General features: G+C 41.6%; 1 protein-coding gene and 1 pseudogene across 1 annotated transcript in view; one reads left to right on the forward strand and one right to left on the reverse strand.

Annotated features, from left to right (window-relative positions):
- The window catches only part of STYXL1 (serine/threonine/tyrosine interacting like 1), a 64332-nt gene that overhangs the window by 4079 nt on the left and 43842 nt on the right, over positions 1 to 16411 (reverse strand). Inside the window, exons 7-8 of the mRNA XM_074189452.1 lie at positions 6602 to 6699; positions 3542 to 3654 (exon numbers count right to left, since the gene is read on the reverse strand). Of these exons, the coding sequence (XP_074045553.1) occupies positions 3542 to 3654; positions 6602 to 6699 (211 nt within the window). The remainder of the gene's footprint in view (positions 1 to 3541; positions 3655 to 6601; positions 6700 to 16411) is intronic.
- LOC141487979 (large ribosomal subunit protein eL32-like) lies at positions 12521 to 14513 on the forward strand (annotated as a pseudogene).

Below are 16411 nucleotides of genomic sequence, written 5' to 3' on the forward strand. Positions count from 1 at the left end.
GTCAGCTCACATCCCCCTGCTACTCTCAATGTTTCTCTGACTTAGTATCAGGCTCAGGATGCTACAGGAATCTGACAAGTCAAAAAAAAGTAATTTCAAGGGACAGAGTTAATAGGATAAGGAGGGCAAAGGAGACAGGAAAGGCTTCAAAGTAGCAGATCCAGTGAAAAGCAGAGGTATGCTTTACCCAAGGAGAGTCAGGAGGGAGGCTCATACTCTCTGTTTTTTCCTGGTATACAGTCAGCTCAGAGACTCTGGATGGATGAGGGGCTGCCCAGGAGCACCCCCTGCTCTGAGTTCTAATCCCAACTCAAACACTTGACTTGCTTTGTCTCCTGCCACTGACCTAGGCTGGGTCACTGAAGTTTTCACTTCAATCTGTCTATACCAACATTTTCTCCTTGTCTTTCAGAATGCAAAGAGAATCTTCCCAAGATATTTGTGACAAGAGGATGTTTCTATGTTTAGTATTGAATAGTGGAGTGGGGTCCACTGATACTGGGAACTTCAACCTTATACACAGCAAAAGCTGGGCTATCTGGGCTTAGCTTAAATGGATTTCCTTGACCAAGAAGGCAGAATTTCCAGGTTCTCTGACCACTGCAACTCTCTTCTGCTCTCCCCCAAGAACCTTACAAATATATATATGTATATACATATATATATATATATATATATATATATATATATATATATATATATATATATATATATATATATTATTACCTGGGGCATTGGAAAAATGCCTGTTTATTTCCTAGGGGGTAATTCTGTGACAGAGCTAGACCTCTAACAGTGAAAAAGCGATATGATGAAGTCAGTGGACCATGGAGGTTTTCCATTGGTCAACATATAAGAACTCTAGGTTGAATTTTTTTTTGTCTCCTGACAGATACTATATTTATACTAAAGGCAGCTGTAGAAGATAATGCTTAGCTTTAGTTCTAATTTAAATTCATTTGCTTTCCAACCCAGAAAGTGGAAGTAGAAAAAAGTGGGCTTTCTACCCTCTACCTTCCTCAAAGCTTTTGTGGTTAGTTTTGATGTAAATCTCTGAAATGGGTTTTAGAGGCACCAGATCCCCTTAAGGGGTTAAGTGAGAACTGTAAGAAATTTCTAATCCTAAATCAAATAGTTGTTTGGGATCATGGACTATGACTTAGCTCAAAACATAAATGGATTTCCCCCAAAATAAGGCCTAGCATGATTTTTTTTTCAGGATGCTTGTAATATAAGTCTTACCCCCTGGATAAGATCATTACCTTCCCCAGGTAAGATTTAGACACATTTAGAATGTCCAGTACAACACACAACAGACATATTGAATTGTAAAATAATAATATTAGTATATAAACAATATTATTGACATGAATAACAAAATAAATGATAATATAAATTATAATTAAGTATCTGTAAAATCCAAGTGGGCACCTTTGAGAGATGTAAATGCCTATGTAAACAGATGAACTTGATGACAAATGAAAAATGACCAATTAGAGTACAGACACAATACACAAATAGCATCTGGATAGAAAGGAACCCCCCCCCCCAATTATTACTAAGGGTAAGAAAGATAAGATTGTATGGGGGCGGTTAGGTGGTGCAGTGAATAGGGCACTGGTCCTGGAGTCAGGACGACCTGAGTTCAAATCTGGCCTCAGACACTTAATAATTACCTAGCTATGTGACCTTGGGCAAGTCACTTAACCCCATTGCCTTGCAAAAACTTAAAAAAAAAGAAAGATAAGATCGAACATATTTCTGCCATTTATGTCTGGTGACCATAAGCAGTCATGAGGCATGAGAGTGAATGAAATGCTGCCCTTGTGAGGTGGCCAGAGAGGTCGACTGGTCTGGGATTCAGCCAGCCCTCATGGTGCTAAAGATGTGAAGCACGTCCTCACAGAGAGAACAGATCTAAAATTGTTTCTGCAGGAAAGACTGCCTATCTCCAGATTCTTGATATTGCAATAAACCAGTCATTTAAGGACCATTTGCACATGGAAATCAATGACTACACTGAAAATAGAATGCAGTGAAATCAGCAGGAAACTTTGGGAAGCCAGGTCTACAAGAGGTGGTGTCTTGGTTGAAGAATTCGTGGCTCAAAATCCCTGACAGCTGTGTTGCCAATGCACTCTGAGCAGGTTACATGGATGAGATGTGCTCTTTGAAAGAGAGCTTTATTGTTTGACATGAGAAATCGGGGCCAATGGGTTCTACAGGAAATGGAGTCACGAGAAATTCAGGCCAGAATTTGGAGAGTTATGATGATGCTCCAGAAGAAGACATGATTATATTTGAATACATGTAGATTTTTGTACATCAATAAATATATTTTGCTATATATAAAAAAAATTCCTTTGAAATAAGTCCTAATGCATTTTTTTGGAAGAAAAAATAACATAAGATCTGGTCTGATTTGGGGGGAAATATGATAAGTCAAAGAAAAAATTTAAATCTTGGCTGAAGGACTCTCTGATTGGCTTCAGTTTACTTCCCCTTAGGTTGGGTATGGTCTCTCATAGCTTCTGTTTATGACTAAAGAGCTGCCTACTTTTATCTTGGCAGATGAGATAAGAGAGATAGCAGACAAGTGACCCTCAGGAGGTAAAGACAAGAATAGTTAGCAGAGAGAAGCTCGGGGACTAAAGGACTAGAGTGATGTCCTTCAGAGAGGACAACCCAGCAGAGGGAAGTTTGACATTAGCAGGGGGCATCAGCAGGTTGAAAACACTTTGAAAACATGAAAGCTGCTCTGGCTAAGTGTGTCTCAGATCAAAGTATTTTGATTTTGCTATCTTTTATTTGAACTAATATGTCCTTTGATTCACTGATAAAAGGAACCACACTAGTAAGGACTCAAAATTTGTGCATCTTGAGTGAGTCTTGCCCACAGAGAATTGTGTCCCTGAGTAGATTGTCTACAGTAACATAGGGTTTTGATGAGGATAGGGAAGAGAGAAATTTCACAACCTTCTAAGTAATTTTCCAGTTCCCCAGATTTCCTGAAGAAAAGCATTGGTGATAAGATACACAAAGATCCTATTTCACTTCTGTGTTTGCTATATACTGTCAGAAGATGAGAAAGAAAAAGATGTTAATAGAGGAGTATATTGGAGCCAATTCCAAACAACTTGTGAAAAGCCAATTTAAAAATCGCAGGGTGGCCAGATGCACCTCAGAAACCAGCAATTGTTACAAATTTTGTTGGTTGTCTAGATTTAAGATCATGTCAATAATGCAGATTAAATGAAAAGCAAGTGGGCAGATAGTTTTTATTCTGGGAGCCTGACTCTAACATTTATCAGCTCAGCCCTGAATTACTCTTAAACATAGTTTAAGCTTGGCAGGAGAATACTGGAAGGCTCATGGAATGAAGTCATCACTATCCTAGTGGGTAATAATAATAATAATAATAATGATTATTTTTATTGGCATCTATCTAAGGTCCTTAAAGTTTTTTCTGTCCATTATCTCATAGGAGCCCCATGCCTGTATTCCAAGGAATAGAAAAAAAATAGAAATGTGATCTACATACCTTTAAAGATTCTTTATTCTGATGCATGAGATAAGCCAGAATTATAGTACAACTTCGACTTATTCCTTGGGTGGAGAAAACAAGGATGACAGAGCCAAGATTAATATGGGCATCTGAAACAAAAAGAAATGGCAAGTTGGTTTTGGAAAATCAAAGGCCACCTAGCCTTGGCTAAGGGAAATGTCTTAAATTTTGTTTTTGTAAATTTTCTTTTACAAACTAAATGGACTTCCCATGTCTCGTGTAAGTATGAGTACATGAATAGGCAGCAGGAGCATATAACTAGGGATGGCAAAGAACTCAGAGACCATCAAATCCAATCCCTCATTTTACACTGGAGGAAACTGAGGCCCATCCTTCCCAAGGTCCCACATGTATTAAGTGTCAGAGGCAGAACTGAACCACAGTCAAGTGCAATGCTAAGAGTTGAGGGGCTCAAGGGGCCGAGAGCATTGAGACTTAAAATTGAGCTTGGGAAAGTTCCATGACCTCTTATGAACTCAAAGTAAGTGCCAAAGAGGACTGGCTAAAGGCCTGCTTGTAAATGGCCCTGACTCTAGAACCTGAACCCTAAAAGGATTGGTGAGATTACCTTGGGTCAATTTGGAGGAGTTACTGCTGGGTGGGATCTGAAATCACCAAAGCCTTGCCTTGCAGAGGAAGCCTGAGGCCCTTCAGGCAAAAATGGCAGAAAGAACGGGAGCTGAATTTCATCCTTTGCTTTACAATCCAAGGTTTACTCAAAGGATTTTTGCTTATGGGTTGAGATTAGGAGGCTGGTTTGACTTCCTCTTCTATGTGCTTCCAAACTATAAAACAATCTTTCTATGCCATATAGGGGAGAGACTGCCTTATTCCTTTTGTAATTTCCCTCTGGGGAAAATGTGGTTCTAGATCATATTAAGCAAAGGAGTCAACAGTTTGGGTCAAAAAAAAAAAAGATTGGACATCTCCTTTCCATTGTCTTCCCACCCCAGGTTTGGAATGAAAACCGTTCTCCCCAAGGGTCAGACCTGAGACAATTCAAAGATTGTCACTTCCAGTGCGGAGACAGAGGGAAGTCTAGACTGGGCCTACTCAAAGAGGGAATGCTTTGTTCTCTTCTCAGCCCAGCTTAACAATAGTTATCATTGCATCCATCATGGAATAGGCACATCTACCTCCCAGCAACTCCTGTATGAGAATAGGCTGCCAAAGGTAAGCTTCCAGCTTCAGCCATGCCCCAGACAATTCCTTGTAGAAGGTTGCCAGAGGCCTTTCCAACTTCCTGTAGACATGTCCTAAAGCAAGGCTTTCCCCAATAGTATCAGAACCAATCCATCTACAAGCATTTATGAAGTGGCTCTTCTAGGCAAGGTCTCTCAAGGAGCTCATTTGTAGATAACTTAAGAGCCTTAATTTTATGCCTGAGGAAGCTGCTGGTCCAGAGGTGACTTCAGCTCAACAGACCTTCATTAAGCATTCTGTGCCTGGTAACTCAGTGGATGGAGCCCTGGACCTGAAGTCAGGAAGACCTGAGTCCAAAGGTGGTTTCAAACACTTAGTAGCTGCATGACTAGAGAAGGGCATGGCCAGGAAACCTCAAATGGGTCCACAAAGAGTCAAACAAGACTGAAATGACTCCACAGCCCCTACTTCAATCACCCTAGTGGTCTTTGCAACAAATGGTTCTCATCTCCCCATTCTGCTGGGGAAGGGTTTCACATGCCCCTAACTCTGCCATGGGTGTGAGGCCTGTGGCTTATCCTCAGTCTCACCTGCCAAATGCCCAGTTTAACTTGGGCATGCAGCTAGCAGTCTAAACCAGGGTGAGAGCTGCTGAGTATAATGGGGAAAAAAGTACACACAGAAACAATATATATCACAGGGGTTAAACACAACTGGAAGCTCCACTGTCTGCTGGGCTCAGGGAACTGGTCCCTTACTAGAAGTCATTCAAGATGAGACAGTTAAGTTCAAACTACCTTTTCCCAGGTGACTATCAATCTTTATCAATTTGCCTTCAGGGTATCTCTTCATTTGGTACAGGTGCCTGCCATTGCCACTCTGGTAGACTGTACTACTACCACCATTCAACTCTAACCCACTCATGGGACCTCTGATGGGATCTCCCCATGAGGTTTAGTGGACATTTTGATACTTACTCAACCAAGGTCAATAAAAAGCCAAGTCAAAGATACTTACAACCAGGTGGGAAACACAATGTTTTTCCCCTTGCTTGGCTCTCAAAGGTAACCCAAAGCAGCCCTGTATCCTGATAATCACAAAGGAAATTGAGAGAAAAAAAAGAGCCTATGTGCTCTTTGGAGCACTCCATCCCAAGAATGGGAAAAGGAGATTTCTGCAGGCCAGCAGACACCATCTGCAGCCTTTGATGATACTGGCACCTGATGGTGGGGATTAATGAACCCACCATTCCCAACATTTCTGATCTCCTTGCTCTCCTTGCTCAAAACCTGTCTCATCAGTATCTTTTGTCTCTGACCTGCTTCAGATCACCTTTGACCTTTTTTACTACTCAAGGTCTCAGACTTGCTTAAGGCTCTCCTGTCTTATGACTTCATTTCCCTTTCTCAGCACTACTGCTCACTCAGAATTCTAGTTAGGGATTTCTAAACCTCACCTTTTCTTCTCTGTTCTCTTAGCAGCATCATTTTACTGGGGGTCTCTCCTGTCACTCAAAAGCCCTCTTTAACAAGCACATTTATAACTGAATTAGAAGTTCTAACTACCCTCCAAAGTCACCTTAAACAGTAATTATCTGAGAATATCTTTCTCTGTTTCCTCTTGCTCCCCTCCTCCTATGTAAATGAACATGTTTCAGATTTCTCTCTGCTAGGCCATCTCAGCCTAGCTTTCAGCCTACTGTACCATTGCAGCATTCAGTAAATGGGAGAGAGCCCTCTGGGGGAGAGCCCTCATATCATGGATTCTTTCTCAGACAGCTTAGGATGAAAGCTCATCACTGGGTTAGAATACACTATATCAGAGGTGATGTCCACCACAGATAGAGACCCGAATGACACTCCCAAAGGACGCCTTCTCTCTGGTCACGCTTACCCATGAAGTGAATGGCGTGCCGGAAATGGCAGTAAAGATCCTCTTCTGGGGAGTCTTTCACTTGGATATGAAAACAATTCCTTTTATCTCCCTGAAAACTAAAGAAAAGAAATCCATAGGAAAGTGGTTAGACTTACCATCAACTTTAGATAAATTCAGTCCCATTTTTTAAGGTCTATATGCTTTAGTGAAGAAAGAGCTGGCATCAGAGAGAGAAGACTCTGATTCAAATCATTCAGACAAATCCCCCCCCCCCCAGTCCCCTCTACTCCCTGCGTCCAGTTTCTTGAGGCTCTAGTCCAGCTGCACTGGCAGTTTTCTAGGCACAAATTGCCTTTGCCTATATGAAATCATGGGTCTTGTTCCCCCCTCCCCAAATATATAAAGCTCCTTAGCTCAGGGTCTGGCACATACAGTTACTTAATAAAGACTGATTAATTGATGCCTGTTTTTCCTTGCCTGGATCCTTCTCCTTCCCTCCCTGAGATCACTGTTGGAGGAAGGAGCCCAGGCTTCCCTGTCCCCCTCTACCCCCCCCCCCCCCCGCACTGGTCTGGATTTGTCCTCCTCCTCTGTGGCTGCCCTATCTTGCCCCTCTGCACCTTCTCAAACAGCTTTCCTCTTTATATCGTCTTATGTGTTTGAGAATATGGACTGCCTTTCTTGTTTTTATTTGTAACTACAACACTGAGCATTGTGCTTGATACACAGAGCAAGAGTTTTGTAAATGATCAGTCTATCTCTATCTTTCATCTACCTCTCTTCCTCTATCCATCCATCCTTTTGTCTATTATCTATCTATCCATCCAGCCCGGGGACTCTTCACCATTCTGGTGTCTTGGGGCCCTTGGCCAGCTGGTGTAGCCTCTGGATCCCTTCTAAGAATCAGCTTTTTAAATAAATAAAATAAAATGTTAGTTTACAAAGGAAATCAATTCTATTGAAGTTAACAGTTAACATATTAAGAGTAAAAACAACACCTCCACAGACTCCCTGAAATCTATCCCTGGACTACAGATGCCTTGGCAAGAATCCCTGCTCTAAGGCTGAATGAAGAGTCTGTTTCTTATAGAACTTATATTCTAGGAGAGGGAGTAGAGGATGTACGTAAGTTAAAATATCATTAAATTGAATATGAAAGTACCTGAGAGAAGCACAACTAGAGGCATTTTAAAAAGGGACATTCCTATTTGTCTCTAAGGAGAGGGCAGCATTGGAGCTAGGCTTTGAAGAGTCTGAATTTCAATTCAATAATCATGTGCTTTATCTATGGGTGTCACAGGGCTGGGCATAGGGAATACAAGGAGAAGAACAAGGGGATCCAAATGACTCTGTGTGGTTTTAGAAACTTTAAAACTATACTAAGAAAGGGGTGGCTGGGTGGTGCAGTGGATAGAGCACCAGCCCTGGAGTCAGGAGGACCTGAATTCAAATCCAGCCTCAGACACTTAATAATGACCTAGCTGTGTGGCCTTGGGCAAGTCACTTAACCTCATTCCTTGCAAAAACTAAAAAACAAAAAAGCAAAACAAAACCCCCAAACCCTATACTAAGATTCTGGGGACCAGTTGAATAGTCAGGTAATACAGGTTACAAAAGGATGACCTGCTAAGAAGAAATTAGGTCAAACTCATGACAGCAGAAGAGCTTCTGAAAGCAGGTGGAATATGAGCTGAGCAGCAACATCGCCAGGTCCTAAGGCTGGCAATACCAGTGATAACAGCAAAGGGGGAATAATAACAAGTCTGGCAAAGCAATTTACAGATACCTCATTTGGCCCTCCCAACAGCCCTGAGTGGGAGGTGCTATCGTTATTCCCATTTTACAGAGGAGGAAACTGGGACAGACAGTGGTTAAGTGACTTGCCCAAGGTCATACTGCTACTTCAGTCTTCCTGACTCCAGCTCCACCCTTTGTTGTTTACTATGCTCTCTAACATACACAAGGACAGGAAATAGGAGAGGATAGGACAAAAATCAGTTGTTCAAGGTGACTGAAGAACTGAGGACACATTTGCATTAAATCTAAAAAGTCATCACAGCCACAGATTCTGAGAGATCTGAGAGTTGTAAGAGACTTCTGTGATCATCCAGGCCAAGGCAGAGCTGTTCAGAACTCCCCCTACAACATAACCAACAAGGGGTCATCCAGCCTTCACTTCCTGGGATCTACAAGAGTCCTTGGCAGCCATCAAGCCTGCAAAGATGAAGAAATTGCAGCCTGGGGCAGTGAAGGCACCGACTAGGAGAGGTCAGAAGTCATCTTCTGACTCCACAGCTGATTATCTCTCTCTCTATGGAGCCATGGCACACACTACATGTCAGGAAGTTATTGTTAGAAAGTTTTCCCTTCATTGAACAAAATATGCTTCTCCGTAACTTTCTTTCTGCTCCCCCCCCCACTTAGGAATCAATCAAAATGAGTCAACTTCTTTGTCAAGTCAACCTTTAAGGATCTTAAAGGTTTATCATATCTCTCCATCTCCCAAGTCATTTCTTCTCCTGACCAAACAGATAGCATTTTATCAACCAATATTTGTATAACAAGGTCTCCCATCATTATAGTCATCCTCCTCTGAATATGTTCCACATTATCAATATCCTTCCTCACATGTGGCACCATGCTCTCTAGGCAGTCAGTGAAAGAGCAGAGTGATGTATCACATCATCCGACTCTCAAACTCAGTCAAGATTGACTAGCTTCTCCCTATTCTAATGTCTATTACAAAAATGTTCATCATTAAAAAATTGTTCACAAATGACCCCTTTGATAATAGATTCTAGAATCTTTCCAGGTCAAGACTACTAAACAATGGCTGTTGCACTCTCTTCTTTTTTCCTTTTTTTTGGTTTTTGTTTTTGTTTAGGTTTTGGCAAGGCAAATGGGGTTAAGTGGCTTGCCCAAGGCCACACAGCGAGGTAATTATTAAGTGTCTGAGACCGGATTTGAACCCAGGTACTTCTGACTCCAAGGCCTGTACTTTATCCACTGTGCCACCTAGCCACCCTTTTTCCTTTTTTTTGAACAACAGACCAATATTTGCCCATTTCCAGTTCCATGACCCCACTTGCCATTCCTATGGCCTCTTAGGGAAGACTGGCAAAGGTTCAGCTGTCACATCTGCCATGTGGTTCAGGTATATGCTTTATCCAGGTTGATTGACTTTAATTTACCGAAGGCCTCTAGGCTTCCTAGCTTTCTAGCTCTTCATTTGTCTGTGGGCTTAGTTTCCCATAATCATTTCTGTTCTGTCCTTTCTGATCTAGTCCGGTGAGTTGGAACTAGCTGGTGAAGGGCCTTATGTACCAGGTCAAGACCTTTTTTTTTTTTGTAGTTAGTCAGGAGCCAAAAAAGAAAAAAAGGATTCTGAACAGGGGAATAATGTCCTGTATATGAGGGTTATGGCTCTGGCAGCATTTTGAACTGTTAGATTGTAGAGAAGCAAGGACAGCAATAAGGACTAGCGAGTAAACAGGAAGAGATGGGAAAGAAATTACAGGACTTGAGAGTTGGTTGTATCAAATGATAGTTGAATTACAGAAGCCAAGAGAAGAAACAACAGGACTAGGGATGGGTGGAGACTTGGGTAGCAACAGGACCCTATTAATAGAATTTAGGGCAGCTAGGTAGTGCCAGTGTAGAGAACCTGGGTTTAGAGTCAGGAAGACCTGAGTTCAAATCCAATAGATACTTGCTAGACAAGTCACTTCACCCTGTTTGCCTCAGTTTCTCATCTGTAAAATGAGCTGGAAAAGGAAATGGCAAACCACTCCACTATCTCTGCCAAGAAACCCTAAATGGGATCATAGAGTCAAACATGACTGAACAAAGAAATCACCTACCTAATTTTCATTTCTCTTTAGAAACATCTAGTTTCTTTGCCTTTCTCCAAATATTTTATCTGAAGAAATACAGGAGAACTGTTCCTTGGCATGATGACTCAGCTGGATTTATGACTGGCCATGTTCCAGAAGGCCAAAGGAATGCCAAAATAGTGGGGACAGGGCAGAGTAACAGAGAGAAGAACTGATATTAAAGGACAAGAAGACTGGTGACAGATGAATTTATTCCCCGGCTCTTGCATTAAACATATGGAGGACTCTGCCAAATATATTATAATGAGCAAATGTTGACAGGACATTTAGACAGAGTATCATTTGGAGGGGGGCTAAGGAGGAGGTTAGGCTTGAGAGTCTAATGGGGATGGAAGAAGAGAAGAAGGTGGCCTTCTAAACATCAAGTCCTGCCCTTTGAGGAGACCATGGAATGCAAGTTTTGAGCCCCATTTTGGTTTGGCAGCTTGGGTTGCAGATTACAACTTGAAATGACTTTGGGTAAAATTTAACTCTTCTTTTACAAAGAAAAAAACGGAGGCTCAGAGAGATTTTGACTTGTGCAAGATCACACAGGAAGTGACAGGACTGGCATTCAAAATCAGGTCTCTGGCTTTAAATCTAGCACCTCCTCACACGATCATACTGTTCAGAAGTTACTGAAAAGGTAAACTTTACAAATCAATGCAATGATTGTCAGAAAAAACCCAATTCAGCCCCTGCACCTAAAGCTAGTGCTATGTGGGCAGAATCGAGCTCATCAAACACATTCAAATGTGAAAAGTCACCATGGGGGAAACTCAGGAAGCAAACCTAGGAGGAGAGGGGAAAGAGTCCAGGATGACTCAGTGATTTGATGCTAAGAGAAACAAGGAAGTTGGGAAATTAGCCAAGGGGAAAAAAAAGGGTTGAGACTGAGCTTTGGTGGATGATTGTTCAAGAGGGGTGGGAGGAGAAAGGGGACCAGAAGAGAGACAGAGAAGCATCAGGCAGAGAGGTCTAAGGACAATTAGATGATACTGGTAAAATAGAAATCAAGACAAGGGAGGTGATGGAAGAGGGAAGGCTTAGGAAGATGAAGACCACTAAGAGGTCACTGGATTTGGCAATGGGGTCAGGGAAGAGAGCAATTTGAATTGGGGAAGACTTTCATGGCAAAGGCCTGAGAGATGAAAATTGCTGGATGGGTTTGAGGAACAGAGAATGGCCCTTAAAGGACTGAAAGGAGGCATGATGTTAAATAAGACCAGAAAGGTCAATTAGGATAAGATTGTGAAGGTCTTTGAATGTCAGATTAAGTTAGATGTAAGACTAAAAGGCAATGGGTCACAATTGAGTGTCTCTGGGCAAGAACAAGATGTGATCGTAGTACATCCGAGTACTAAGTTTGGAGTTAGATAGAGCTGGATTCAAATCCCACTTCTGATTCTCACCAACTGTATGATCCTGGGTAGGTGATTCAACCTTTCTGAGCCTCAGTTTACCCATCTGAAAAACAATGAACTTGGACTTGAAGATCTCTGTGGTCCCTTCTGGCTTTAAACTTTTAAGTTCTATGATCAAATGTGTATAGTAAGAAGATTACTATGGCAGTACATGGTGGATTAAAGCAGAGAAAGACTGGTGGCAGTAACAAAAATGAAGGAGAGGGACCTGATGCAAAGAGTCATTTTCTGAGGCAGAATTGTCAGGCCTGGGAGATTTGCTGGGAATAGGAGGATGATTTAATTAACAAGCATTTCTGTTCATTATATGTCAGGCTCCAATGTGGCTCAGTCCTTACCTCAAGGAGCTTCCAGGGAAGGTGTGGCTTGAGCTTGGGTGATGAATAGAACGATGGTGACCTCCACATACCAAGAGGCCAGGAGGAGGAATGTAAAAAATTGAAGACATGAGAGGGCTATGGAGTTATCTTGGGAGATTTTATCCAGAAAGAACTAAAGTACAGCAGGGAGGGAGGCAGAAGATAGGTCAGGGAGGTAGAAGGAGAATCAGATGAAGGCTGGGTCAGAGACATCAAGGAAGGAGACTCTCAAAGTAGGGGTGGGGAGTTGGGTCAAATGGTGCCCCCCTTATTTAAAGTCACATGGAGGTGACTGCCCAGAGATCATGCAAGAGGAAGGGCTTCCAGGCCAAGGTCTGCATTAGGTGACCATGAGGTTTGGCTCTGCTTTCCTGCCTTTGCTTTCTTCATCTATGAAATTAAGCATTGCCTGAGATTGATGATCTTTGCAGAAATGTATCTTTTAATCTATGATTGCATGAGTCCTATCTAGCTCTAAAGTCCATTAGTTCAGGATGTACTATATCAAAGAAAGAATCCGCACTTAAGAAGTGCCTGTTGTCTCAAGGCCAGGCACTGGGCTAGATGCTGGTGTTATATTTAGGGATGCAGTGAATAGAGGGAAAGGAGATCTGAGTTCAAACCCTGCTTCAGACACTTGGGCAAATCACTTTTCCTTCTGAAAAATGTCAGGGGTGGACAAGGTAGCGGGGGAGAGAAGCCCAAGAGAAAGAACACCAGATTTGGAACCAGGACCTAGCTCTGCCACTGACCACTGGTGTGACATACTGGGAGGTGCAACTGTCTTCACCTCCCTGGACCTCAGTTTCCTCATCTGTAAAATGAGGGGGGCTGCACTAGCTTTATGGCTCTGAATTTATACCTTGGGCTATGTGAGACACTTTGGGACTGTGCAATAGGAGCAGCAATCTACATTGGCTCACAGTCTCCATTCATTCATAAGACTGCATTACCTCTAACCCGGACACCCCAAGGATCTAATTAGTTTCTGCCTCTAGTCTTTCCCTTCTACTATCTGGACTTTACACAATCGCTAAAGGCCTATCATTTGGATTGCTTCCACCTCCCCCACAGGCAGTAAAATGACCCAGACCTGCTGAGATTGCTGGGATTTCAAGTTTCTACTTATCTTCCAGACCAAGGAAATATTGCATGTTTTGGATCATGGACAAGATTTAACAGGAAAGAGTATTTAAAAAGTTACGTGATTCAACTTAGATCAATGTATACTATGTATACCATATGGTAACAGACTGCCTTCTGTGGGGGGTGAGGGGAGGGAAGCAAGATTAGGGGGAAAATGATAAAACTCAAAATAAATAAAATCTTTCTTGAATGACAAAAAAATTAAAATAATTAAAAGCTATGTGAAAAAAAAGAGGAGGAGATACAGATAGAGAGGGTGAGTCAAAGAGAGAGACAGATATGGAAGAGGAGGACTGGGGTTGATAGTATCAGCAGAAAGGGTAAAAAGTATCAGCAGTGGGTGACATGCTGTTTTGCTGGTAAAAGCAAAAGTGTTACAGAGAATTTAAAGGAACCATCTCTTCCTTCCCTAGCCTTTGATGGGGCAAAAGTGCCCATTTCTGAGATCATTTGCAATCAGCTGCATTTCCCCCCCCTCCTAGATTCAAATATTTCATTTTTTCCAATTACATATAAAAACAATTCTTAACATTAATTTTTTAAAGTTTTGAATTCCCAGTTTTTCCCCTCTCTTCCTCTTTTCCCCCAATGAGTAGGCAAACAATCTGAAATAGATTACACATATGCAGTCATGCAAAATGTATTTGCTTTTTTTCCCTCAGCGCTTCCAGTGGAGGGGCAGGCCATGCTGCCCTCAGACCCCTCATGAAGCGCCCAAAATCGTCAAGAGGAGGACCAAGAAGTTCATTGGACACCTGTCTGACAGATAACGTCTAGATCAAGAGAAAGTGGTGTGAACCAAGAGGTACTGACAACAGAGTGTGAAGATGATTCAAGGGCCAGATCTTGCTGCCCAGTATTGGTTACAGAAGCAACCAGAAGACAAAACTTATGTTACCGAGTGGATTCTTTTTGGTGCACAATGTCAAAGAGTTAGAAGTGCAACAATCTCACTGTGCCGAGATTGCTCATGATGTTTCCTCTAAGAATTGCAAGTCATTGTGGAGAGAGCAGCTCAGCTCGTTATCAAGCGCACCAATCCAAATGCTAGACTGAGGAATGAAGAAAATGAGTAAAAAGCTTGGCACATCTTTATTTGTGTTAAATAAACCCTCAAACTACCAAAAGAAACCCCATATTTTCATATTGGTCATGTTGCAAAAGAAAAAAGATCAAAAAATGAAGAAAAATAAAGTTTATCCCTTCATCTTCCAGTTCTTTAAAAAGGGACCACTAGAAATAGTTTTGTACACCTAGGTCCTGTTCTTTTTGGGGGATCTTTTTGGGATCTAGATCCAGTAGTGGTATTGCTGGATCAAAGCGCATATATAGTTTAATGTCCTTTGGGCAAAGTTCCATATGGCTCTCTGGAATGGTTGGATCAGTTCACAATTCCACCAACAGTGCATTAGTGTTTTAATTTCATCCCCTTCAACATTGTTCTGTTAAATTAAGCCATCTGATGGGAGTGAGGGGATACCTCAGAGTTGTTTTACTATTCATGTCTCTAATCAATAGTGATTTAAAGCATTTTTATTCTTATTTTTTTAGGTTTTTGTAAGGCAAACGGGGTTAAGTGGCTTGCCCAAGGCCACACAGTTAGGTAATTATTATTAAGTGTCTGAGGTCACATTTGAACTCAGGTCCTTCTGACTCCAGGGCTGGTGCTCTATCTGCTGTGCCACCTAGCTGCCCCTTGAAGCATTTTTAAATATGAAAAATGCCTGTTCATAGCCTTAGATCATATGAGCACTGGGGTGACATGCACCTGGTGTATGGTATATATTCCCTGGACTTCAGTTTCCTCATTTGTAAAATGAAGGGGGCTGGACTGCAATGGCCTCAGAATGACTTGCATGCCTATACATTTGATTCAGTTATCAATTGAGAAATGAGACCTTTATTAGAGAAACTTACTATAAAAACTTTTTTCTCTCAGTTTTCTGCTCACCTTCTAATTTCAGTTGCCTTGGTTTTGTTTGCATAAAATATTTTTCATTTACTATAATCAAAATTATCCATTTTATATCCAGTAATGCTCTCATTTGGTAATAAAATCTTCCTGTATCCATAGATATGACAAGTAAATAACTCTATTCTCCCCTAATTTGCTTATAGTATCACCCTTTATATATAAAAATCATATAATTTTAACTTTATCTTAGTATATGGTTTGAGATGTTGGTCTAGTTTCTGTCAAACTACTTTCCAGTGTCCCCAGTAGTTTTGTCAAATAGTGAGTTCTTATCCCAAAAGCTTGGATCTTTGTATTTATCAGATATTAGCTTACTATGGCCATATACTACTGTACATTATTGTACCTACTCTAGTCCATTGATCCACCACTTTTTCCTCTTTTTTTTTTTTTTGGTTTGGTTTTTGCAAAGCTAAGAGACTTAAGTGATTTGCCCAAGGTCACACATCTAATCTTGGTAATTATTAAGTGTCTGAGACCAAATTTGAATTCAGGTCCTCCTGACTCCAGGGTTGGTACTCTATCCACTGTGCCACCTAACTGCCCCTCCACCACTTTCTTAACTGTTATCAGAATGTTTGATGATTGCTGCTTTGTAATCCCCCATTAGTTGCATTTTTCAAAAATTAACCAAGTTTTACTTTCTATAGTTTTGGTTGGACCCAACAAGAGTATTTCTTTATGTCCTTCTATCTGAGGCCACGAGAGGAGAGTGGGAAGGCTCTGGTGGTTTCAGCCACACAGGTGAGTGATGGGAAGCTGTTTCCCTTTCTCTGGGCTGACCATCCCAATCCTTAGTCTGTTAATGGATAGTAAGGATGGGGGTGTCTGTTTTGTGAATCATTTTTCAGGTATTCTAGGTCTCCTGATGAGCTCCCAAAGCAGGATTTTCCCCATGAATCCTTTGGCAGACCCCTGAGGTAGTTTAGGGAAGGTGAGTAAGACAAACAGGTCACAAACAGTGACTTTGGTTAAACCTGGTTAGAGTACAGCCACTCCTAGTGTTACGAAATCTTATTTTCTTAGCCAGAGACTCCTCCCAGTACTGTCCC

The sequence above is a fragment of the Macrotis lagotis genome, chromosome 5 (assembly GCF_037893015.1).
Source record: "Macrotis lagotis isolate mMagLag1 chromosome 5, bilby.v1.9.chrom.fasta, whole genome shotgun sequence".
Taxonomy (NCBI): domain Eukaryota; kingdom Metazoa; phylum Chordata; class Mammalia; order Peramelemorphia; family Peramelidae; genus Macrotis; species Macrotis lagotis.